This window comes from Paroedura picta, chromosome 16 (assembly GCF_049243985.1).
Source record: "Paroedura picta isolate Pp20150507F chromosome 16, Ppicta_v3.0, whole genome shotgun sequence".
Lineage (NCBI taxonomy): Eukaryota > Metazoa > Chordata > Lepidosauria > Squamata > Gekkonidae > Paroedura > Paroedura picta.
Genome location: NC_135384.1, coordinates 28259123 through 28284954, shown reverse-complemented (window position 1 = coordinate 28284954; position 25832 = coordinate 28259123). Strand labels below are relative to the sequence as shown.

The 25832-nt window shown below is 50.0% G+C and overlaps 1 protein-coding gene across 4 annotated transcripts; it reads right to left on the bottom strand.

Moving 5' to 3' along the window:
• Positions 1 to 62: 62 nt before the first annotated feature.
• Positions 63 to 21411, bottom strand: SLC25A39 (solute carrier family 25 member 39). Of its 4 annotated transcripts, none has more exons than XM_077315620.1 (12): positions 21224 to 21401; positions 17730 to 18083; positions 13139 to 13247; positions 12599 to 12658; positions 6519 to 6628; positions 5840 to 5907; positions 5131 to 5255; positions 4618 to 4791; positions 3619 to 3728; positions 3056 to 3137; positions 1994 to 2071; positions 65 to 1483 (listed from the first exon to the last, which is right to left on the bottom strand). In XM_077315620.1, the coding sequence occupies exons 3-12, from the start codon at positions 13233 to 13235 to the stop codon at positions 1365 to 1367; spliced, it is 1023 nt and encodes a 340-aa protein (XP_077171735.1). In that variant the 5' UTR covers positions 13236 to 13247; positions 17730 to 18083; positions 21224 to 21401; the 3' UTR covers positions 65 to 1364. The 4 variants fall into 4 exon arrangements, with proteins under 4 accessions (XP_077171734.1, XP_077171735.1, XP_077171733.1 ...); XM_077315618.1 differs by lacking the exon at positions 21224 to 21401 and adding an exon at positions 11665 to 11709 and having other exon boundaries at positions 66 to 1483; positions 17730 to 18057; XM_077315617.1 differs by lacking the exon at positions 17730 to 18083 and adding an exon at positions 11665 to 11709 and having other exon boundaries at positions 67 to 1483; positions 21224 to 21402.
• Between the last annotated feature and the right edge of the window lie 4421 nt (positions 21412 to 25832).

The window sequence follows — 25832 nt, the reverse complement described above, 5'->3', positions numbered from 1 at the left end:
CGCTGGCAGGGGCTCATGGGAATTGTAGTCCATGTACATATGGAGGGCTGCAGTTTGACTACCCCTGCTCTAGAGGAAAAGGTTGGCCACTGTGTGAGGCAGGAGGCTGGACCAGATGGACTCTTGGTCTGATCCATCAGGGCTCTTCTGATGTCCTTATGAAGGCTTCGGCCTCTATGCCCTGTTGCTGGCCATCTGGAGGAACTGGACTAAGATGCAGCTATCAGTCTGGCCCAACAGGGCTCTTCTTAAGGGCAGGTTTGCAAGGAGACGGACAATCCAGAAAGCGATCAGACACTTCCCAAAACATCTAGCAATGTTTCTTTCCCGCCTCCAACGAACCGAACATAAAATCTGAGCCCCTTTCTCCTCCAGTTGCTTTCAGACGTAATTATTATTATTTTTTTTTTTACAAAATTAACTTTATTTAAGAAACAAGAAGTTCGGGATCGCCTTCCCCATGAGAACTACGCAGCAGGCACATAAATTAACAGAGCAAAAGGGTACACATTAGCTGTTAAAAGGTGCTACTTGAAGTTCCCGGCATCAACCCAAACCTTGGCTTGGCTGAGACTTCACTCCTGTTTAAACAGAGAAGATGGGAGGTGGGGAGGGAAGAGAGCAGAGTATCCATGGCTTTGGGCCCATGCTACTGGCAAACCTAAGGCATGAGGAATTCAAGGTGTCCACGGGGGCAAATGGCAGCAGAAGAGAGACGACCAGGACGAAGCGGGGGTGTGGGGTGGGCATTCAGTCCTGAGTATTCAAAGCCAGTGTTTCTACATCCCCCTAGAAGTCCGTTTTGGGGCTGCACCGAGAGCCAGTGGTGTATCGAGAGTGTTTACGGAAGAGAACAGCAGGCATGCATGCCGACAGAAAATTAAGGCCAGGATAGAGATGTCCCTTGGTCTACAGCTTGATGTTGCTCTGAAAGCCCGCCAAGCAGGGGTGGCGTGTGCTGCGGAAGGATCCCCTCGGGTTCTGAAAGGCCAAGGCTGCCCCTGCCTTAGCCCCGCCCCTTCCTTCCGCCTTCCGCCTGAAGCTGAGGGAGGAACGTTCCGTTCGGGGCTCTGCAGAATTGCAGCCTAAACCAAGTGATTCCAAGGGGGAGGGACCGTACGATGGACGTCAAAAAGTCCCTCCCCCCAGGAAAAAGGAGAGAAACTAACCCCCAAAAGGCACCTACAAAGGGAAGTGACCAGGACGTTTCCCGGGTCCGGCCTTCTCAGCCTCGGCAGAGAACCGCTGTCAGCCTCGGCCACTAACCTGGCCCGCTGCTTGCTGAAATCCCCGCCCCCCCTCCCCCAAATCATACGATTTTGGTCCTTTTCAAGGATGCCGCCCGAAGCTTTCCCTCCTGGAGCTCACAAGCCGCTGAGCTGCTGTTCCTGGTTCATCTTCTGGAAGAAAGTCTTGCCGAATTCGTACGTGCTGATCATGATGGCGCAGGCCGGGGCCACCTTGATGACGCGAGGCAGGAAACCTGGGGGTTTGGGGGACAGGCGGGGCAGAAAGGCAGATGTTTCAGGGTCCGGGTAACTGGAGCGTGAAACTCTAGCTGGCTGGAGTGAGGCCTGGGAGAAGACAGGGATGTAAGGAGCAGGAGAGGAGGATGATTTGAAACTTCAATATCCTTCTCAGCAAGGAAGGCTAAGAGAGCTCAGGAGACTGGCCATCCTGAGACTGGACGCAGGGAAATTGGGGGCTGTGAGCCACCAGCCCGCCCAGAGTCAAAGAGAAGAGTTTTCGGCAGAAGAGCACCACTTCTGTATCTATTTGTGGTATATTTAATTCAAGGGGGTGGCAGGCGACAGTGGATGAGCCATAGGGTGGTGAGTGCCCTGCACAGTGAAGGGGGTTGGACTAGATGACCCAGGAGGTCCCTTCCAGCTCTAGGATTCCATGATTCTCATCTTCCCCCACCGGCTCCAACATACAGCAGAGAAGAAAGGTGCTAGTTAGGGACGATGGCAAAAGGAGCCCCCTTTGTCACCTGCAAAGAGTCCACGGGTCCCGGATTCTGCCCGAATCCTTCTCATGAGGAGCCAGGTGGAGGATCTGGAAGCAGTCACTGGGGGAGAAGATAAAAGGGCAAGCGTTTACGTACGCCGAGCATTTATTTCCTGCTTCGCCTTCTGCGTGAAAGAGGTTATAGATCAACACGTTACAAGAAAACAGTCCATAATGGATCCCCTGCAGGAATCCCCTCAGGGCAAATAAGACAGGCCTATCGATTTTTTTAAAAAACAAAGGGCAACTGGAATTTCCGACAGATGACCTCCATCAGGTAAGGCAGGCGTTCTCAACCGGGGTTTCGTGAAACCTGGGGTTTCTTGACGGTCCTGGAAGGGTTTCCCAAATGGGTGGGAGTTAAGTAAGTTTAAAATATATTTTAAAAGTTTGTTAAGCATTTTATCAGGTGGTATGAACGCATATGGTCATCTTCACCCACTCACTCCTCCCAAAATGGCCAATGCTGGGCCTGGAGGGGGTGGGAAGGGGAGGGGCCTGGGGGGGGTGTCCACAGCTCTGTTTCCTAACCCTAGTCTGCATGGTCGTGCCACTTCTGGGGTTTCTCAAGGCCGGAAAATCTTTTCAGGGGGTTCTCAACAGTAAAAATGTTGAGGAAGGCTGAGCTAAGTGTTAGCTTGGCGAACCACTCCAGAGAGGCCTTGGTGCTTATAAGATACCATCTCAGCTTTCACCAGGCTGAACCTGCGTTAGAAACAGAGTATATCTAGAAACCGTTTTGGTTGGTCCTTAAAAAATTATCAATATATATAAATTTATTGTACCAATGGCCTTGGAAAGGTTCTGCTTTTCTCTGTTTACATCTGGAATTCTGACACGGCGTGCTGGGCACAGGCTGCTGTTTTCCTGCCCTATTCTGCCTTCCTCGTGGCAGTCTCTGCCCTACCTGGCTGGTGCCCATGTGGTCCTGTGGGTCAAATCAGCTCCCTCCTCCCTCTTTTGCCCCGGGGGGGGGGGGGGAAGCAGGTAGGATCCACTCTGCTGACTACTGCCCAGATTTTGGATTCCCTCCCTACTTGCTTACCTTGGAGCGTCTCCATGTTGCCCAGCTCGATCTGCCTCTGGGTTTTGACCACGTCAAAGGGCAACGTCAGGACAGCGGCCACCTGGGAGAGAGGAGGGGTGGTCAGGCACCGCTAAAGACTAAGGACACGGATTTGTTTGGGTGGGGAGAGAAAAAAGAACCGGCTGGCCAGTGCGCAAAGCAGCGTGCTGGACCAGTGGTCTAATCCAGCAGGGCAATTCAGGAGCAACATGCCGGGGTGGGGACGGAGAGAGATTTGTCCCGACTAATAAAAAGCACTAAAAATCGACTCTGTTAAACAGACGTCTCATGTCTCTTTGCCATGAAAAGGGCTAAAGCCTTGACCAGGGTAACAGAAAAGCTACTGCTCTTGCTGTACAACTTGGGACTTCTACAGCAGAACAACTAAAAAAAAACAGGGGAAGGGAAAGTTTTCACGGCTCCTCAGATGCAGAAACTGGGCTGGCCCAGAAGGCTCCCTTTCTTAACTGAAAGCCCTGGCTGCACCCCTCATTTCAGGGGTTCTCCTTCCAGGCTCCATGAAGGCCCGTAAAAGCTCTCACCATGCCAGAAACGCCCCCGGCCGCAAAGCTGATCATGAAGGTGGCTTCACTGAGATGGAATCGGCTGCACAGCCAGCATTTCACCAGCTCATAGTTGTACCAGTAGAGGGCTGCGGAGAAAGAAGAGGCAGAGATGCAGTCGAAATGCAAAGGGCAGCCAGACAACAGAGGCCTGCTATGTTTCTTTGGGCAGTGGGGAAAAGGTGGCAGCCTGCTAGGTTTAACCCAGGGACGTTTATGAGTTACACTCTTTATTCAAGCCACGTGGCTTCAGGCGTGTTCTCCCAGAAACAAATTCTGTTGCCAAGAGTAGTCAACCGAGTTGGAATATGCAAAATCTGCAATGTGCATAACTGTGCACAAAATAGCGGGTGTCCTGCAGGGGGCATCAAAAGAGATGTATATTTAGCATAGTTGGGATAGGGACTTCCTAGTGATTTTCAAATCATGTCCTCCAGTGTCCCAATTCGCTCAATGGGGATTTCCTGCTTGTTGGCACCCCCCCCCCCAATAACAGCAGAAGAACGGCCAGAGATTACAGCTGACTAGATAGTTAGATCTCTCTCTGTACATAGTTGTTTCACTTCTGAATAAAAAACTATTTTATCCATTAAGCAGCCCGGAGCTCCATTCTCTCTGCATATTAAAACTCCACTAACGGGGGGGGGGGGGGGGAGAGATATAATAATCTCAACCAACCCCCCCTCGTACTGCCTAAGACCCGCAATTTGCTTCCCTTGATGTTCCAGGAATAACACCCTAGCACAGGGGGATGGGGGAGGTAAAGCAATAAGTTTCAATTCCAGCAGTGAAAAGTGCCCTGCGTGAGCTAAAACCAGCCTGGATCTAACCCCTTATCTTAAAATGTCTTAAACTCTCCATCGCTGTACAGCGGCACTCCCAGTTCCTTCCAGCTCTCTGTATGCAATACGTCAAAACACCCTTAAAGCCCTCGGATGGTACCAGCCGAGCCCGCCCTTGCCCTCATCATGCCCGTACCCGAGAAAGGAACGTCCCGCAACACGGTGGGGCCCCAGCCCCTCCACAGGGAGAGCCAGCCGTCCTGGGCCACAGCGGACTGGATGCAGACGCGGAGCTCACGGTAGCTCAGCTGGCGGGATTGCATCTTCGTCCGGATGAGTTCCAGGGGGCTGATCACCGTCACGGCACCCACTAGGGGAGAGGGGAAACAGTGACCGGGACGTCATGCAGAAGTCGGCGGCTGATCTTGTTGCACCCTCCTCTTGCTCAGGCAGGGCAGAAAACAAAAATGTTACATCTGTTAAAGAGCTGATAGATGCAAAATCCACCTAACAGAGGAGGCGTCCAGGTGCTTGTAGTTTCTACTGTGGCACTGCACATTACAAAGGAAGCCTCTAGATGCCTGTGGCTTTGGGTACTATGCCACCACACAGAACAGAGGAAGCCTCCAGGTGCCTGTGGCTATCATAATCGCCGCAGAACACATGACTGAAGAATCCCCTGTCTTCTATTTGGACAGGGAATACTCACATCGAGCGACAGCTCCGGCCACCAGAGGGATGTAGCGCCCCTGGCTGTCTATCCTGGCACGCAAGAAGTCACGCAGTTGATCATAGCCAGTGAAGTAGATCACCGTGGCGGGGACAGCCATCACCCTGTTGAGAGATCGCATCCATCAGGCACTTGGGCCTACGAGCAGACCGGACACAATTATGTTGCATACCGGTGTGCTGTAGACTAATCACACGAAGTCCATGGAGAATTTGGTTCAACAAAATATGAATTTCACAACAAAGAAATGCAAGGAAAGCTAGGGGGAGACTTGAGGCCTCTCTTAAAAGCCACCGCCCCTCTATTCTTTATCAGAACTTTCCTATAGACTTCAGTGATTCATTCCAAGACCAATCAGAAATGTAGATAAGACACAGTGACTAAGGATACGTCCTTGTGCCACTCCAAGAGAGCACTGGCCATGCTAAAATCCGGTGTTTTGCTGTGCTCAACCATGCCTTGATCTTGTGCTATGTTCAGACATTCTTTCATCCCGTTCCCCACATGCTGGCAGGGACTCATAGGAACTGTAGTCCATGGACACCTGGAGAGCCACAGTTCCCCCCCCCCCGTCCTGTGGGATTTGCCGTAAGTCGGCTGTGACTTGATGGCATATAATTTAAATAAATAGGATCAGCAACTCTGCGACAGAACAGGACTTCCAATCCCCAACTGCATCCAGACTCACAGAGTGGGAGGCAGGCCGCTCCATAAGGATCGGATGCCCTCGTAGCGTATGATCTTCACAAATGCATCCTGCAGGAAGACAAAATGACAGCAGAAGAGTTAAGGAGGGAGGGACACGTGGCAGGACGGACATTCTGAAGTGCCCCCTGGGGTGCCACACCTTTCTGCTCCCCTCCGTCTCATTTCACCCCTTTCAGAAACTCAACTACCTCGGGACAGTAACACCTTCAGGGAATAGGTGGGAACTTATCCAGGAATAAACGAACTTGGAAGACTGCCCCATGAAAATGGAATCCTGCACTGACACGGTGCATGGCCACGCTAAACCATTCTGAGACACTTCTCCCTCCCAATGAGATTTTAAATACAGAAGGGCAATAGGGAACTCGCGCTTGGTACCCTGAAGGGAGAAAAATAGCAGAGCGGGATGGGCAAAGAAGGATTCATCAACCAACCACCCCTGTGTCAGAAGGCCATCTTCAGAAGCTAGGTGTGTGTTTGTTTTTTTGAGGCAGGGAATATCATGGAATCCCAGAGTGGGAAGGGGCCATGCAGGCCATCTAGTCCCACCCCCTGCTCAGTGCAAGATCAGCCTCAAGTATCCAGGAGAAGGATCTGTGCAGCAGCTGGAGTTGACCGTCCAAAACCCACCAGGTCCGCATAAGAAATCAGGACTTTACCAAAGTTCCTGTGAAACGGGTGGGGGTCTTGTACCATGCTGTACAGCTGTTCCCATTCTGGCACACGTACAGGTGATCCATGAGGCCGTTGCAGTAGAGGAAGCATTTCCCTGTTGAAGACAGGGGGAGACAGAACAAATGGGCGTTTAGCAGGGAGAGGGGAGCTGCATGATCAGGAATGAGACATCTTTGCTCTGATGATCACGCGCCATTTCAGATCACCCTGCGCTCGAGCTCCCTATATATTATGCCCTCCCTTAGATACCAGCTTCGCAAGCACAGATGTGCAAACTTGAATACTTCCCACAGCAGGCACATGCTGCAGAATTATCCAGAAGAGAATCCAGAGCTAAAGGTCCATGTTCTCCAAGTCAGGGGTAGTCAACCTGTGGTCCTCCAGATGTCCATGGACTACAATTCCCATGAGCCCCTGCCAGGTAAACCACCTGCTCATACCCTCAGGGGTATGAGCAGGTGGTTTACCTACTTATTTTAATTTTTTTACTATCTGCCTTTCTTGTTTTGGAGCTCAGGATGACTTACAACAGAGATCAAATAATCACAAAACCCAGCGAAGCTAAACATTTAAAATCACAAAGCTTAAAATCACAATTCAGGACTGCCACTAAATGAAACCAAATGCTGTCCTAAATAAAACCATCTTCATCAGCCTCTTAAAGATTGAATAGGAGAGGGACCAGGTGCACCTCCCAGGGATGGATGGTTCATAATCACAGAAAGCTGGACAAAAGCACTTTGAGTCACCAGGTTTTCTAAGAGGACCAGTGTGCCAAGGTGTGATCCGTGCTTTACAGGGGAAGTATAACCCAATCCAAGACAGGAGAGAGTTCAAGTCCCACATTTGCCTTTCTACTAACCCAGAGAATCTCTGCATGGTTAGGGTTAAGCTCATTACTGACTCCAAGTTCCAGTTCAGAACGTCAACAGCATCCTTGGAATTAGGTTGGAAAGAAAGGCAGAGCTGGATATCATCCACATATGGGTGACACTGCAGCCCAAATCTCCTGATGACCTCTCCCAACAACTTCAAACAGCATGGTTGATAAGATCAAGCCCTGCAGAGCCCCACAGCCATGGGGCAGAGCAGAAATTCCAAAGCCCCACCCTCTGAGACTGCCTCCTAGTCCTGAACCATCATCACCTGTTGACCCCCGGTGCCAAGAGGTGGCTCAAAAGGGTACTGCAGAATCGAAGTCTGCTGAGAGATCCAGCAGAACTAGCAGGATTGCATTCCTTCTGCCTAGTTCTTAGGACAGGTTATCAACTGAGCGAACAGAGCAGCCTGTTCCAAATTGTGGCCTGAAGCCACATGGGAAGGGGGGCAGAAAATCAGTCTCTTCCAAGACCCCCAGAACTGAGAAGCAACTGCCCGCCCTTCCAGGAATGGAAGACTGGCTAGAAGCACCCCCCCCCCAAAAAAAGAATCCAATTACTGACTGAGCATGGGTGTTATAACCCCCACCCTCACAGAAGCGGTTACCCATTCTCCTGATGCACTTGGCCAGTCCCCCTTTTACCAGCCAAGATTGAGAGCACACATGGTAGATCTCACCTCTCCACGGATCTTGTCCATATCCTTGAGCGGAACAGTATCCCTATACATTGGACAAACAGGTGCACCACCAGAACATTTAGGCTGATCCTGCACTGAGCAGGGGGTTGGACTAGATGGCCTGTCTGGCCCCTTCCAACTCTATGGTTCTATGAACATGCCTCCACACTAGCATCTAACTCAGAGATGTTGCCGAGCTGGATCATGGCTTTAATGAGATAATTAATGAGATAATGAGCAATGTTGTGTTCGAAGCCAGCAGCAAACGGATCACACCGTAGGCTGTTGTGTGGTCAGTATCCAGTTCCTGGGGGCACGCAAAACAGCTCAGCTGGAGGATCACATGCTGTAGACCAGATATGGGCAAACTGTGGCCCTCCAGATGTCCATGGACTACAATTCCCATGAGCATTCACTGGCAGGGGCTCATGGGAATTGCAGTCCATGGACATATGGAGGGCCACAGTTTTCCCACCCCTGCTGTAGACACAACAGTGGCAGAGAGGTATCATGGTCATCAATGCCACGGGATAGGCCTTATGCTAGGTTAGATTAGTCTTGCCCCGCCTGTTTCACCAGCAGTGGTCGAGCTGTCACCCCCTGCCCCACCTCCTGTTTCACCTCCTGTTCCCCACGAAATCTGGGAGGCTACTGGGCTCTGTCTGGGGGGAGGAGGTGCATCGGATGATGGAGTTCACAACAGCTGGTCCCTGGTTGGAGTGTCAGCATGCCTCCTAGACTACGCTTTCTCAACCAGGGTTTCCTGAACAGGTGGCTTAATATTAATTTTAAGTCCTTTGAAGAACATGGAGAAAACACGATGCTATCAATACCTCCTTTCCTCCTCAGCTAGAACTCAAAACAACTTGTTCTCTCCCTCTTGCATGCTTGTCGCAGAACAACCCTGTGAGGCAGGCTAGGCTGAGAATATGTGACTGGCCCAAAGGCACCCAAGAGAACTCCCAGGATATTCAGATACGGGTCTCACTGATCCAGGCTGAAGATTCAAGCCTCCAGACCACACAGGATTCTCGGATCATCACTTTCAACCTGTCCCTGCTGCCCGTGTAACTTCCTTTAGTATCAGACCAACTCAGGAAATGAAAACACATGAAACTACAGCAGCAGCAGCCACAGTAGCGAGAAAACACAGCAAGTAACACAAAAGCGGGAATCCCACCAGCGCTGGCTTTAAGGAAATATACACTTTCCAACAGGAACTAATATACAAGCAAAGCTGGGCCTACAGAGGTCACAATGGGATCGGTTATGGGCAGGGGGAGAGCCATGGCTCGTGAGAAAGAATCTGCTCCCCAGGCGGAAGGCCCCCAGTTCAATCCCCAGCACCTCCAGTTAAAGGGAAACAAGCATGAGGAGATGCGAAAGCCCCCAGTCTGATTAGACAGCTCCGAGTGTGAGGAACCTGGGGTCCCATTCTGCATATGGCAGCTTCCGATGGATGGAGGGGTCTTCCCCTTGGGATCTGGGAGGGTGCCAGATATCTGAACAGTTTACTTGAGTGCCGGAACACAGACGCAGCCAGAGTGGAGAAGCCAAGGAACCCATTAGAGCAAAGCCAGAGGAGCTGAGCCAATCGCTCCCTGGGAGACCGCCGTGCCCGTCACCCTGCTAGTTAAGAGTTGCCGAGCTGTCTACACACGTTAGCGCCAACCCATCGGCCACGGGAAGTCAAATGAGGCCACACAGGGAGCGCCTGGCTCGCTCCCACGCCTGTCCTGCTAAGATTGCGCAAAGGGGGAGGAGGGAGGGGAATAATCAGTACTCTTCGATCCTGTTGAAATTCCCCACTGACTTCGGGAAATGCTAAGGTGCCAAGCAAAGAATCTTCTGATTCGGCGTTCAGCCGCCCAACGAGAAATCTTTCTGGTTTCGCTCTTCGCTAATGACTGATGGTCGTCCATCAATGCATGTGTTTGTCCTCTTTTCCTTCCTTCAAGTATTAAGCTGCTAACAGGATAGGCTGTCAGGTTAATTAATTGTGTCTCGCATACTGCAGCTCTTGTCCGCCTCAACACACCGGGGTTAGATGTTCTTCGGTCTGAGTCACAAAACAAAACAGCCTCAGGAGCGAATCACAAGAGAAGATTGCGAGGTTTAAAAAAAAAAAGGAGGAAAATGTGAGAGGCACACAGGCATCCCTGAAACGGAACCTGGCTCTTCAGGAGGAAAGAAAAGCCCTTTCCTTCTAGCCTGTAAAAGCTCTATGATACATCAGCTGGAGCAGAGAATAGTTGTGGTTCATCACTCATTGCCCAATAGACAAAGAGGACAATTTTTTTGCAGCTGTTCTCTTTGGATCCTTGTCAGTGAGCAGATGTGGAACTAGATCGCAAGAATATAGATCAGAATGAACTGCCAAACACCGAGAGGGCATGAAAACCCATCTGCCACCAAAGACACCTGCTCCCCTTCCTGGGGACACAGGTGAGATGGAATTCCAGAAAGGAGAACGGAAAACTCAAAAGGCAGACTTACAAGAAACACACAAAAAGCTCTTGCAAGGTTCAAGGCAAGGGATAGAACTGACTTTAAGCAGCCACCCAGAAGCACGTTAGGAACGGACGGGAGGAATTCTTTCCTACCCTATGTAACTCAGCGGATTCACGCCATTGGCATGGAAGAGGCACGAGATCACTGCTTTTTGACTTTACAAGACATTTGCAAAGGAGGCCGAGGGAGACAGCCCAGCCAAAAAGGCTCAAGTCAGTAAGCATGCCACTTGCTCTCGAGGGCAGGGTTTCGTGAAGCCCTGGGGTTTTGTGATGACCCTGGAAGGGTTTCCTGAATGGGTGGGAGGCAGTTATTTCTTTAAATATCTTTAAAAATTGTTAAATGTTTATCGGGTAGCACGACCCTATATGGTCATGTCGACTTTCCCACCCCTCCCAAAATGGCCAGTGTTGGACCTCGAAGAGGTGGGGAGGGGAGGGGCCTGAGGTGGGCGTGTCCACAGCTATGCCTCTCAGGTATATTCGGCACAATTGTGCCACTTTGGGGGTTTTCTCAAAGCCTGAAGAATGTTTCAGGGGTTTCATATGGTGTTCTGATCTCATCCCCAGATACTGGTGGCAAAGATTGGAATTCTACTTCTGCCGCACCAATCCGCTTTACAGAACCTTTGCTCATCTTGACAGGTCTGTTCTACCACCCTTAAGACCTGGCCTTCCTACAATACGCTGGACACATCTGAAGGGCTCCCCATTATTATTGCTGTAATCTTTTCCAATAAACCTCCATATGGGAGAAGGGGGAGGAGGGGGACGTAGAAAATAAGACCCGTCCAAGGTCACGGAGTGTGTGTGTGGCCCAAGCGACCTTTGAACTGGAGGCTTCCCCGGTTCACAGCTTGGACCTTGCTGCTGAGAGGCGACTGAGGGGCAGAGTCCCCAGAGGAGGAGACGAAGGATCGCCTTCCCGCTACGTTGCAAGGGGAGAGGGGAGGGGAGCCCTGGCTCACAGCGCTCTCCGTTGGGACGGTGCAGGGGGCAAGGAGGTAATGCGCAGGGAGCCGACAGAGGCAGCCGAGACAGGAAAAGTGCCTAAAATACTTACATTTGGGCTGGTGAATACTCCAGGGCATAGACTGTACTGACAACACTGAAAGACACAACATGGATACGCTTGAGAGACAGGCTGGCGGGAGGGGAGGGGGACAGTTCAGGATACATGAGGGGGCCTTCAGCTGGGTGGGGGGGAGAGTAGGCGGGGAGGGGCAGAACGGGGGAGCCTGACTACAGAAGGATACCAGAGAGCAGTTAGCAGTTCCCTCCACTCCCCACTCCACCCCCCAGCACATGTTCCTGGTTCATTAAGCTTCTTTAAACATTTTCTTTTAAATTTAAATTACAGCAATGTGTCCTATTCCACGTGGCAAGGGGGGGCCAAACGGCGGCTCTCCAGATGTCCACGGACTACAAAACCCATGAGCCCCTGCCAGCAACTGAGTCCACAGGCCCTTGAGACAAAATCCTGCCGCTGTTGTGTTTTTAAGGGCAATTCGACACATTCGGGGGAAGCGGGTAGTACAGCCCTCCTAGGACCACACTATTTCAGAACGGGCTCGACTCTCTCCTAAATGTTTTATTTATTATTATAATAATAATCCCTGTCTGTTCAAACCCAACACATTGTGTGCAAGGAAGGATTAAAACATTCCCACACCAAGGAGCCTATAGCAAAGACTCATCTTTTACGCTAGACCAGGCGACGGAAGCCAGGCCCACCGGCTTCAGAGAGACAAACAATACTTGTCCACTGGCTCCCTTTCCCCAGGATACGGAGGAGTTCTTGCCAGGGATCCTTCTAGGGGTGAGAGAGCGGCCGTTCATTAATCCAGGAAGCCCCGCTCAGAAACAGTCCGGAGCCGCACAGGGCCTGACCCTGCCCATTGCCCAAGTAAGGATTATGGCGGTTCTATTCAGGACGTGAACCGCTCTGCTCAGGAGAGGAGGCTGGGGGAATAGAGGGAACGCTGGTTCTTGCTCACCTTTGGAGAACGGCGTCCTCTGTGCCTGCAGCCGGATCTTGACCACGTCCAGAGGGGTTACTGAAACACACAACAGGGAAGCATTGGGACACGCGGCCATTAAGGAGCAGAGCAGACACGACAACGCGTGGCTCAGCCATTTAGGGGGTTTCAGTCGGAAAAGTGGCCTTGACAGATGTTGAATTGTAAGAAAGCCTTTTCGCCCTGCAGCTGCTGGGCATGCAGGAGGTCCCACGTTCAGTCCCCGGCATCTCCAGTTAAAAGGACCAGGTAGAAGATGATGAGGAAATCCTCGACCAGACGCCGTCTGTCTGACTAGGCAGTGTTTTCTATGACGGACCAAGGGTCTGAGCCGATACGAGGCAGCTTCATGTCTGAGAAACAACTAAGGGTGCTCCCCTTTTGGTGCTTTCCACCCACCCACCTGGACTCATGGGGACAACGTCCTGCAATGGGGCGAATCCCATCCAAGTACGAGGCTTGCGCCCTTGGGCATGTACCTCCGTTGATCGGATTGGCGCACAGACGCGGGACACCTACCAAAGAGAGACGTGAAGAGAGCCCCAGTCCCAGATGCCAGCATCTGCTGCATGGGGGTGATGCCCCCGAAGGAACACTCCGACGGATTCTCAGCCATCGCGCCGCTTACCTGCAAAGACACAGAGTTAAGACCCTTGGGGTCCTCAGCGGCTATTCCAAGACACCTTCTATCATGGCCCCGCCCCCCACAGTCCAAAAGCAAAACGTGTTGCAGAAAGGCATTTGACTGCTACAGGCTTAGCAAACCCCACCATGCCGTGGCAACAAGCAGAAACTAAAAAACAAGAGGCAAGGAAAAGAGGACAGCCCAACATTACCGACATTATTATTATTTATTATTATTTAATAATTTTATTTATTATAGCTATATCTCGGGACAGCGAACAACAGTCGTGATGCACAGCAGCCGTATAATCGGGATGGTCAATAAACCAATAAAGCCATATCCATAAGCCTTAGAAAAACAGACTAAGCAGACTAAACCAGCAGCTGCTTGCATTTGGGGTCAGGGATCCTGAGCCATCTCTGAACTGCAGGACTTAAACCTCTGAGATGGCTCAGTGAAGGAACCCACGGCCCACAGCTTGCGAGGAGGGCTGTTAACAAAGGCGTTAACATGCAGGGCTGCTGTAAGTCAGAAGGGACACGACAGCACTTAATGCACATACAGAACACATTTGGAGCACATGGGAGCACAACCTTAGGCCTTCCAGCTATGTAGAACCCAAACCGCATCTCACTGTACCAGCAACAACTGGCTACGAAATTACTACTCAAGAGGCAGAGAGGCAACGCTGTCATCCGAAGGATAAATCAAGCCACTCTGTTTCCGGAAGGACAGTGTCACGTGAAAGGAAAACAAGTTTGCAAGGTGGGGAGAGAAAGGCCTGGCCTTGCAAAACTGCAGCTTTGCTGGCTGCAGAAAGCTGCAAGTCCCATCCCTTGGCTTGCCAAGGGAACACTCTGCTCACTTAACATCCATTATTCATGAAGCCTTTTTCCTCCAAAAGAACACCTCCTTCAGAATGGGATCCAAATTTGGGGAATGGCCTACACCTAACAGCTGAGGCCAGGTGGCAAAGAAGATCGTGGCCCCCCTGCAGGAGTGGCGGTAGCGAATTCCATCTGTGCCCACCGTCCCTCTCTCGCCCTTCCCCTCCTGGATGTATTACTGGGAGGATTATCAGGTCTGGGAATGAGCCTCTTGTGGCACAGGGTGGTAAGGCAGCCAACATGTCTGAAGCTCTGACCGTGAGGCTGGGAGTTTGATCCCAGCAGCCGGCTCAAGGTTGACTCAGCCTTCCATCCTCCTGAGGTCGGTCAAATGAGTACCCAGCTTGCTTGCTGGGGGGTAACCGGTCATGACTGGGGAAGGCACTGGCAACCCACCCCGTATTGAGTCTGCCATGAAAACGCTGGAGGGCGTCACTCCAAGGGTCAGACATGACTTGGTGCTTGCACAGGGGAGACCTTTACCTTATCAGGTCTGGGGATTGTGTTTTTGCCACAGCATCTTTATCCCCATGGGGTTTTGACTGTTCTGTTTTATAAATTGAAATAATAAATTAATAAATCAGCAGGGGATATTTAACTGGGCTCTGGGGGTACATTCCTTGTGTTAAGCCTCCTCGTTGCCGGTGGGGACCCCACCCAAGAGCTGGCACCAGCTCACCAGCTACTATCAGCTCCGGCGCAGAAAGGGGAGAGGCCCCTCTTCCGATGCACGGCGCTCACGCAACAGGCGCCTTGGGACACGGCAGGGCGGTGCTCGATGGGCATTGATAACCAGAGGCCTCAGAGCTCCCTGCGAAAACGGATAAAAAGTCCTCCCGTTCTGGCCCGCTTCGTTTGTGGAAGTCTGCTCTCCTTAAGGACACAAGAGGAGCCCTCCTAGCTCAGACCGGTGGTCCATCTAGCCCACCCGCCCGTGGTGTGCACAGGGGCCAACTGGTTACTCCCAAGGGCCAAAAGCAAGGTCCAGAGGCTCAGGCCTTCCTCTGAGGTTGCCTGGTGCCCACAGGTCTGCACCTCCTGAATGTGGCGATTCTCCCTTTATGCATTGTGGCTGGTTGCCACAGACCTCCTTCATGGATCTCCACAACTCTATGGCCTGCATAGAAAAGCCCTCTTGAATAATTCAGAAGAATAGTCGAGAGTTGTTTTTTTTTGGGGGGGGGGGCTGGCCCCACAGCCACGTTCCGTGGTGGGCTTTAGTGGTGCAACTTGGAAGGGCAAGATGGGGGGTGAGGACCTCGGGGGAGTGCAGTTCCATGAAGTCCCCCCTCCAAAGCAGCCATCTTCTCCAGGGGAACTGCTCTCTCTCTCTCACCTGGAGATCTACTGTGACTCTCGGAGATCTCCAGGTCCTGCCTGGAGGCTCTCAACCCTGGCTTCCCATTCCTGGTAGGCTTGACAGTCTTTGGGCAATACCTGAGGATTTTTTCTGGAGGGGTGGAGCCAGGAGTGGGTGGAATTGGGGGCCGGGAGGGACCTTGGCAGCGTATAGTTCTACGGAGTCCCCCCTCCAAAGGAGCCCTTTTCTACTGGGAGCCTGCTGCCTTTAGTCTGGGCATGAGCTGTAATTCCAGGGGATCCCCAGGTCTCTAAGGCAGCCTCACTCAACTTTTTTTTACCACTGGGAAACCCCAGAAACATTCTTCAGGCTGTGAGAAAGGCCAGAAGTGGCACGATCATGCAGAATATGGTTGGGTAGCAGAGCTGTGTAAACACCCCTGCCCGTTCTTAGCCATTTTGGGAGGGGGGGGGGTCAGCATGACCATACATGGTGTTCTTAGGGTTACATAACCTGTTATGTCTGGCTTCCAGAGGGGAGGGACAGTCTACCCCCTTCAAACATTTCATTCAAATTCCTTCTTGTTACAGAAGAAAGATGTGAGTTCCGTGTTCCTTTCTCCGGAGCAGGAGGATTAAAAAGCAATGACACCGTTTTTCTGGACGCATCCGCCCCAAAACAAACCATGGCCACGGATTCCCGGGGCAGCGCTCAAGATCCACGACGGACAAAAGATTCCGACACGTCCCTTTTCTCGCCTCCTTGTTAAAAAGCAGCTTCCAAAACAGAACAGAACTTACCAGAGGCAGCCAGGGCTTTTTAGGAAAGTTCATCAACAATCGCAGGAAACTCGAAAGCCGCCAAGAAAAAGAACGCTGACATTTACCGGCTGCGGCGATAAAAAAAGCGCACACAGACGTGACCAAAGCACATTAAAGGTTTAGTTCTGTGCCAGGGGTCAGGGAACAATTAGACCTTCGGCCACTGGGCCCTCCCCCCATTCACTGTGGCTCTTGGGGAGAACTTGCTTCCCTCCATCTGACCTCCAAATGTCTGGCTTCATAACTAGCGATTCGGAATCAGTCGGGAAGCCAGACACGTGCCGTACCTTACGATAAGGCGATCACAGAGCTGAACAACCAGCCATGTATTCGCCTTTCATTTCATTTCTACCCCCCTCCAAAAAAATAAATATTAGCACAATATTTTTCAGCATCTATCATCAGGACTAGGCAGAAGAAAAGCCAAGAGGCATCAGAACAGGGCTGGGCAAACGGTGGCCACAATTGTCGTCCGCGGACATCTGGAGAGCCACCGTGTGCCCACCCCTGCTCTAGAGTATCAGGCTAGGATCTGGAAGGCCCAGGTTCGAACCTGCACTCTGCCACTCAAATTTGCTGGGTGACCTTGGGCCCATCACTGGTTCATGATAATGCAGTTTCAATGCACTTGAGAAGATTTTCCTGTTTCACATACTGGCTGTGCATTATTCAACATGGGCAGAATGAGCCACCGCCTCTCAAGCTAACCTACCTTGCAGGGGTGTTATGAGGATACAATGAACATCATCAGAGGACATTCTGAGTCCCCATCGGGGACAAAAGCAGCTTACAAATGAAATAATTCAAGTGATCTGTGATCCACTAGTGCACCGCTGGACAGTTTCCGATAGATAAACCACGTAGCGTATTGTAGTATTAAGAGTTTTGCACAAACCCAGGAGTAAGTAAGATTTGATCTGCTCTGACAACAGGGCCCAAGGACGTACGGAAGGGCTGGACATAAAATTTGTTGTGGTATTAACTTTTTAAAAGAACTCCAGCATGCTGTCTTCAAAGCTTTGCATGCCTCAGCACTTCTGACCGCAAATGGCCCATCGCCAATTATGGATTTTTTAAAAACAAACTTAAGCAAAACAACAATGGACGTCCTGCGGGATGAGGGTCCGGCACGCAGAGGCCGGCCACGCACTTTAAGAGCTGAACTAGACGCGATTACAAAACACCGTCTTTAGTCGGAAACAGTTCTACGCTGCCCTTCCAGGGAAGCGGCTAGCAAAGCCAAACAAGAATAGGAACAGGAAACATCGTAAACGTGATTAAAACCCAGAATTTAAAAAAAAAAAACCTGTATAAAACGTAAAGGCAGCTTAAAATGGGTCTTGATGTTGTCAATACTGCAAACAAACTTATTTTCAACTCGAAGCCCCCTCCCCCCCATCTCATCCTCACTTCTCCAGGAACGCCCCCCCCTTCCCCCCTCCCTCCCCCAGAGGCTCCCATTACACAACCAGCTCACCGAGGGGATGGGAACCGAGGCGGGCTTTCAGTGCTGAATCCCCAGCCCAAGCGCTCCATGATGCCCGGGGCTCAGAGCAAGGCAGTGGCTGCCAGCCAGCTCGGCTGCTGCAATCCCTGCAGAACTAGCCGGCCCCTTCCGTCGCCTCCTGCAGCTTGAAAAACATCAGGCACAGGAAGCCAAGTGGAATTTGCTCCTCCCCGCCGGGGAACCTCGGGAAGAGGAGGCAGGCTCTACCTGCGGACAGGCAAGGAGCTCCGGCGGCCCAGAGAATCAGCACAACCCCAAGACTTCTTTCTTGCCCACCTGGCTCGGAGCTCTCTGCCTCCAATCGTTCTGTGAAAGAGAGGGAGGCTGCGACAGAAAAGGGAGGGGGGGAGAGAGAGAAAAAGGAGCCCTTGACAGCCAAACCTTTCCAAATCTGAGGGATGATGGGAGAAGTTCTTTTCATCATAGCTCTCCAGCTTGGGAGAGGAGTATGCCTTTTCAGGGAGGGAAGGGATCTGAGAGAATAAGAAGAGCTGGTTTTTTTTTTTCCAGCCCGCTTTTTGCCACCCAAAGCGGCCTAGCCTTCCTCTCCCCACAACAGGCAACATGTGAGGTGGAGGAGGCTGAGAGAGCACTGAGAGAACTGGGCCCGGCCCAAGGGAATTCGGCTGGCTTTATGGGGAAGAGTGGGGAATCACCCCCAGTTTGACAAGGGGGCTCAGTGGATATGGGATGTCACTCTGGGATGCTCATTTCTCCTAACTTCCATGGTATACCAGGGGTAGTCAAACTGCAGCCCTCCAGATGTCCATGGACTCCAATTCCCATGAGCCCCTGCCAGCAAATGCTGTTCCATTCCACTAGATAGAACAATGCTGCATGCAAAACGCATAGAGGTTTGCATGAGGATTTCAGAGGCTGCTTCTTCTGCACCAATTTTTTGCTTAATCTTTGTCCCCGCCAGAACTGCCACAAAGAAGGTGGATTGTAGGATGCAGTTTCCGGTTGTTGAAGCCGTGGGATCGGGATTCCCTTCTCCAGAGCAAGCCCAAAGGAGGGGGGGGGGCTTAACTATTGCAATACTACACGTGAGTGAATTGAATTCCACCCTGCTTATCCTCTAATGTGATTTAAGCCAAGTGTTGGCAGTTCCCTGCCCCCAGTCCCGACAGCAAAGAATACACGGACATAAGCCTGACAATAGAAACCACAACATTAAAAAAAATGCAAATAGTGTGGGAACATTTTTTTTTGATGCTGTGGTTTCTAAAGTCAGGCTTACCCCCATTCTGCATGGCTAAATGTGGTGCCTTCCATGGAGACGGATCAAGGTTCAAAGAGCAGTGGGGGAACAGGACTTTGGCTGCTGACCAAAAAGTTGCATTTTTCTCGCAAAGGAATCTCAAAGGGAGGCCATGGAACTGCAATACATCCCCCCTGGACTGAAAAAAGACCTAGTTTTCCTGTCTCATTAGTAATGCTGATTCCTTCACAGCCTTCTGCCCCTCTGCACATCACACCTAATCCAATCTAGCCTGCTATTTGCATGCGCCTGCTATTTTCTACTGCTACAGACTCACATGGCGCTACACTTTGATCCTTCGTCCTAAAACAGTATTCCAAAACATAAAACATTGCCTTGCGGAGATTAAAACAGGAGTGAGTGAAACATTCTTTCCCCGTTGTGTCCACAGATAAGTTATTGTGAGAGAAGGAAGAGTTTCCTTTGCAGGCAGGGGGAAGGGTTGAAAAATACTCAAAATGATGCAAGACGTATGCAATGCCTAGAGCCTTAACATCCTGGATGGCTTTTCTTCTTTTAAACAACCCAGTGCATTTTTGTCGGTATTTTTATTACCAATAACAAACGTTCTAAAAGAACAACTGAAGCACAGTAAAAGGCCCACAGTAAAAGGCTAAGTGACACAAACTGCAGGGCAGACAAGCTGGACGCATTTCAGAAATACTGTGAAGACCCTTCTGCTTTTCTTTCCCCATCATGCAAGGCCAGATTCAGAATTCATGCAAGGCCACATTCATGCAAAGGATTAGAAAAAAAACTAAAATCCTAGAGAAGTCTAAATGAAACCTCTCAGAGGCACTGTAACTACTACAAATTGGAGGGGAGAAAGCAGTGGAGAGACGTAATCTTCTTGCCCCATCTGGGAGATTCTAAAGATCCCTGGTCTAAACATACAATAAGAAAGCTGAGCCAAGGAGCTTTAGACTTACACTGTTGTATCCCCCACCAAGGCTTTGTCCCCTGGAAAACCTTTCGGCTTCTGGCAGCTTCCAAATTATGCAGGGAGTTGGCTTCAACTCCCTACATCAAGCAATTGACTAGCTGACTTTTTAAAATCATTATTACATGGAGGACCTCAAGGCACACCAGGCCTGTGAAATGCAATATGCTGAGGAAGAAGGACGGGCCCAAGGTCATCTGGGAATCGGGGGAATTGGAACTCGTGTCTCATAGATCCTAGTCTGACCTTCCAACTATTAGACCACTCAGGCTTCAAAGAGGCACAAGCCAAAAAACGGTATGGTGTCCTTTCCCTACCATAAAAAGTCCAGTAGAGCCCAATCAGAACACATCGTTAAAATCTGCAGTTGCTCTTGTATTCTAAAGCTCTGTCTCCGTTATCAAGATTAGAGATTTAGCACAAAGAGACTTTATCACAAAGTGATAAAGAAATCAAAACGGAGTCTGGGTGTTGCAAGACCTTCTATTGTATTGTCATTTGCTGCTGCAGTCACTAGGTGACCTTGGGCTGACCTACCTTACAGGGCTGCTGTTATGAGGACAAATGTCAGAACCATGTAGGCTTCTTTGTAAAAAAAGAGCAGGGTTTTCTTAAAGAAAGACTGACATCCCAGCACACATTCCTTTGCTCCGGCCAGTAGCCCCCCCCCCCCGCAAGCCACACCCCCTTTCCTTCCCAGCCACGTGCAGGACTTAAAATAAGCAAATGCACAGCCTAGCCTACCTGGCAGGGCTGTTGTTGCAAACATAAACATCAGAACCGTGTGCGCTTCTTTACACACAAAAAAGCAGCTTTGAAAAAGAAAGACTGACATCCCAGCACACGTCCACGTGCCCCCCTCCCGCCAAGGTACCCCCCACAGGCCATCTCCCTTCCCTCCCCAGCCACGTGCAGCATTGCAAATAACAAAATGCATTGCCTAGCCTACCCGGCAGGGCTGTTGTCGTAGGAATGAACAGAACCGCGTGCACTTCTTTACACAAAAGAGCAGTTTCCTAAAAGAAAGACTAACATCCCAGCACACGTCCACTTACCCCCCCCCTCCCCAGCCACGTGCAGGCCTTGCAATACCTCAATGCACCGCCTAGCCTACCCGGCAGGGCTGTTGTGAGGACCACCGCCAGGCCCGCGTGCGCTTCTTTGCAGGAAGAGCAGGGCTTTCTTGCTCCAAGGAATAAGACCCCCACCCCCCGCCCGGGACCACGTGCTCCGTGGAGCCCCCTTGGCGCAGCGCAGCCTCACCTTCCCTTCCCGGCCACGTGCGCGCAGGCCGCTCGCCCCCGTCCGCGGGACCACAACCGCATCCCCGGCGCCCTCCCCGCAGCCCCCGGGCCGCCGTCCCCGGCCACGCTCCCGGGACAGGACAGGAGCCGTCGGGCGGCGCAGCGAACAACCCCCGGAGCCTGGCCAGAGCGCCCGCCCGCCGTCACTTCCGGTCTGGGGCGGAAACAGCACGAGGACGATAGAGGCGCCAAGGGGTAGAGCGGCCTCCCCACACACACCTGGAGGCGGCCCCCGGAGGGCGGGGCTGAGAGCCTGGCGCGCCGCAGTTGCAAAGCCGTCCAGCCACACAATCAAAGGTTTAGTGTGTTGGCACCTAAAAGTCCCACAAAGCTTTGTTCTGGGGATAAGCGTTGATGTGCATGCACACACTTTAGTCTTTTAGCACCTAAAAGTCCCACAAAGCTTTGTTCTGGGGATAAGCGGCACACACTTTAGTCTTTTAGCACCTAAAAGTCCCACAAAGCTTTTTTCTGGGCATAAGAGTTGGTGTGCATGGACGCTCGTGAGTCGGTTGGCCCCTTTAAGAACAAAATGCTACAACAGTTTAGGAGACACAGTGGAAAATGACCAACAATACAGAGGAAAACTGTGTCTGAAACGGACAAGTTTAAATGCAATAAACAAACTTGCTTGTTGCGTTTCTTTTAAGTTTATTTTGCTTGTCATTACACGCTAAACAATTGTTTCTGCCAAATAGCTTTCATCAGTTGTCACCTGAATGGAAAACAAATGTCTTACAATAGTTTACTGGTAACAGATGGCTTAAAGTAACGATTGTAGTAGAAAAAAAACAGCAAGCAATTTTGTTTATTGCATTTAAAATTGTCCTGTTTCAGACACGGTTTATCCCATTAAGAACAACAGTTTTATTCTGGGTGTACGCTTTTGTGTGCATGTACACTCAAGTCTATTGGCACCTTAAAAGACCCACAGTGTTTTATTCAGTGTATAAACTCCAACTGGTCCAAAATGCAGTGGCTCGAGTCCTGAGAGGGACTCAATGGAGGACATATATAACACCAGTGCTTGCCCAGCTGCATTGGTTCCAGATTGGAAACTGAATCAAGTTCAAGGTTTTGGTCTTAATTTTTAAAGCCCGTCTAACATACGAACAGGACCATCTTTTCCCTTATGTTCCTCCAAGACTACCAAGATCTGCAGAGCAACATCCACTGAAAATCCCTCGTCTGGGGAAAAGGAGTTTGAAGTCTGAAGAAATGAACTCTGGCCAGAAGCTGCATAAGCTACTATAGCCAACTAAAAAAGGAACAGATGTAATAACAAGCCGAAAGACAAAATATGGAGGAAAAGCCTTATGAAGATTATGGACTAAATATAAAGAAAGAATAAGTCAAACTTTCACCATTAAAAGTTATTGTTGAAAGAAAGTTTAAAGATAAGATGACTGATTTTCTATAGCTGGAAGTGCTGGTTGATAAAGAAAGGAAGATGAAAAATCGGCAAAAATTACATCAGGAGGGAAAAACAGTAGACTGGTTTGCATACATGCAATGGACTCCAGAGTTAAAAGAATCCCTTGGGATTCTGAGAGAGCAGGCTGAATTTGAAAGGCTGATTTTGCAAGCATGGCAGCATCCCACTGACAAGCCGAAATGAGGCATGCGGTGCCTCCTCTAACGCACTTCAGTCTCTGTGTCAGACGGCAGAACAGGCAGGACTTTCTCTTTTGGGGAGGAGCATTGAGGGTTGTTTTGGCTGCAGCCTCTGTGATATTTCTGTTTGTCTCCCCTCCCATCTCTGACGCCTGTCAAATTCCTGCCCGTCGGCAGTTCAAGCTCGCTCTGGCAAGTCTCACAGAGGTTTAGGATCGACTTCTCTTGCGGAAGTCACGACAGCAGTGGCCGGGCTAGTTTTTTTGCATTCTGCACCCACCCACAGAACAAGAACAAAAACAAAAACGAAGAATCTCCTGGCACCTGAGAGTCTACCAGATTTAAGGAAGCATAAAGTTGACTTCTCCAGCTGGCCTATCCCTCAGTAAGTCTAAAGAAACCTTTAAAAAAGATATCACAAGAAGATTCCTTTGTGGTCTGACCCTGGTTCTTTCAGAACAAGTTTTTTTTCTGTTCAAAGCCCTTTTTTTCCCCTCAGAGTCACCTCATGCTGAGTTATTATTTATTTATTATTTCGATTTTTAGCCCACCGGTCCCAGCTGGCCAGTAATCATAGAATCATAGAATCATAGAATCGTAGAATCGTAGAATCGTAGAATCATAGAATCGTAGAATCGTAGAATCGTAGAATCGTAGAATCGTAGAATCGTAGAATCATAGAATCATAGAATCATAGAATCATAGAATCATAGAATTGGGAGGGGCCATACAGGCCATCTAGTCCAACCCCCTGCTCAACGCAGGATCATAGAATCATAGAATTGGGAGGGGCCATACAGGCCATCTAGTCCAACCCCCTGCTCAACGCAGGATCAGCCCAAGTACAATAAAACATAATACTACAAAACAGATAACCCCATTAAAACCCCATTGCTCTCTCTCAGTCTCATTGGAGACAAATTCAAGTGGGTAGCCATGTTGGTCTGAAGTAGCACAACAGAAACTGAATTCAATAGCATCTTTGAGACCAAGAAAGATTTATTCAAGGCGTGAGCTTTTGAGTGCAAGCACTCTTCCTCAGACAAAATGGAACAAGGATCTTAAGGGTACAGATATAAGGCAAAAGTAAATGAGTGGCAAATTAGTAAACTGTGTCGTAATATCCAAATTAATCAGCCCTTTTGAGTTCAGAGGTAGTTCACAAGAACATTGGCGAAATAAAAAATGTCGAGGATAGTGATTAATGGCAGACACTTTCCCAGTTATGAAAAGAAACAATGAAAGGAAACTAGTTGTACTCGAAAGCTCACGCCTTGAATAAATCTTGGTTGGTCTTAAAGGTGCTATTGGGCTCAATTTTCATTGGAGGCAAAACAGTCATTTTTATGAGCTGAAGTTGCATGTTTGTTATGTCTTCCCTGCAAAGAACTCCAGATGCATGAGCCTGTGGTGGGTTAGGAGGGGGTCCCTGACGAGAAGGGCTGGTAGGGTTTTCCCCAGCAAGTCTTCTGATTGGCCATATAGATTTTTAGAAACATTGCAATGACAGCAGCTGCCACCACAGCAAAAGGGTGAAACTGGAGGTCACATCGGAAGTGGCATACAAAAGTCACTGCATTGTCAACTGAGACTCACTCCTTTTCTGGGTAAGCCCCCTCCCAAGCAAATGATGGATGGTGGGTCCTGGAGGTCAGGGACCCCCATCTCCACCAGGGGGTCTGGCAACCCTCCAGAGAATCCATTTCTCCAGGGGAAGGGATGACTGTCATTGGGAGATCAGTTATAACTCTCACAGGACTCCAGACCCCACTTGGAGATTGGCAAGCCTGGTGGGTGATCTTCCACCAGTCACTCTCTCCCCTCGTGAGTTGGTTGCAAGGGTAAAATGGAGGAGGGGAAAAAATGAACTCCACAAAACAGGTGCCACAGAGGGAGCTGTCAACTACTACCAAAGGTCGCTATAAGGAGCTGAGCCAACCACAAACATTTTGAGCAGGAAACTTTAGACCTGCCATCCCATGTTCACTGGCTTCATGGGCACGCTCTAGAATTTCTAAGAAGCTTGAGAAAAGGAGACCATTACCTGACCAATGGACAATTTGTATCAGCTTCATCTCCATTTAAATTGTTGTCCTAAAAAAATAAATTTAAAAACTTTGTTGATTATACCGGCTGCTTTAGGTACTTTCTACTGAATTATTATGCGTGTCCCTAATTAGACCTGAGAAGAAGACCGAATTTGAGTAAAAACAAGTTAAGTCTAAAGTTTACTATTGTATAGTGCATATTATGATTTTCTAAGAATAGCCTATGGGCGTTGTGTCTTTATTATTTATGAGTTTGTTTATGTATTATTTGATGTGTTTGATTTTAATTTCATGATTTTATAAGAGGCACACAATAAATGTTTATATAATTTTATCATCCAGCCTTTAGGGCTCATTTTGCAGTTGGGTTTTTAAAATTTGTGCTTCTCCTTTCAAGTGTTTTTCCCCTTTGTGGAACTGAAGGTAATTCCAGGAGATCTCCAGTCACCACCTGAACGTTGGCAACCCTAGAGGTGGGGCAGCTTCCATTGCCCACGTCTTCTGGTGGGGCCCATGCCATCACCCCCCCCCCAGCAGCCCTGCTGCCCGTGTGCTTCCAAAAGCCATCCCACCATCCACCTTCCCAGCTGAATGCCCAGCCTAACATAGCCATGGAAAGCTGGGTGAGCACAGAGAGACCTGGAAAATGAGCAAGTGGGTGGAGAAAAATAGGTGCAGGAGGAGAATGCAGGCAGGTGGTGGGGAGGGACATCTGGGTGTGGGGGGCAGTATAAGAGCAAGCAGAGGAGGAGAAGGGTCCCTTGGGTGCCACCTGCCCAGGGCCCCCTGAAATCTGGAACTGGCCCTGCTTGTGTCCATTTGAGGCATTTTGATTTTTGCAGGTTTGGGGCTCGTGCAGACGTTGACATTTCCTGTAGTGTACAATGGAAGATAACGCCACCCAGA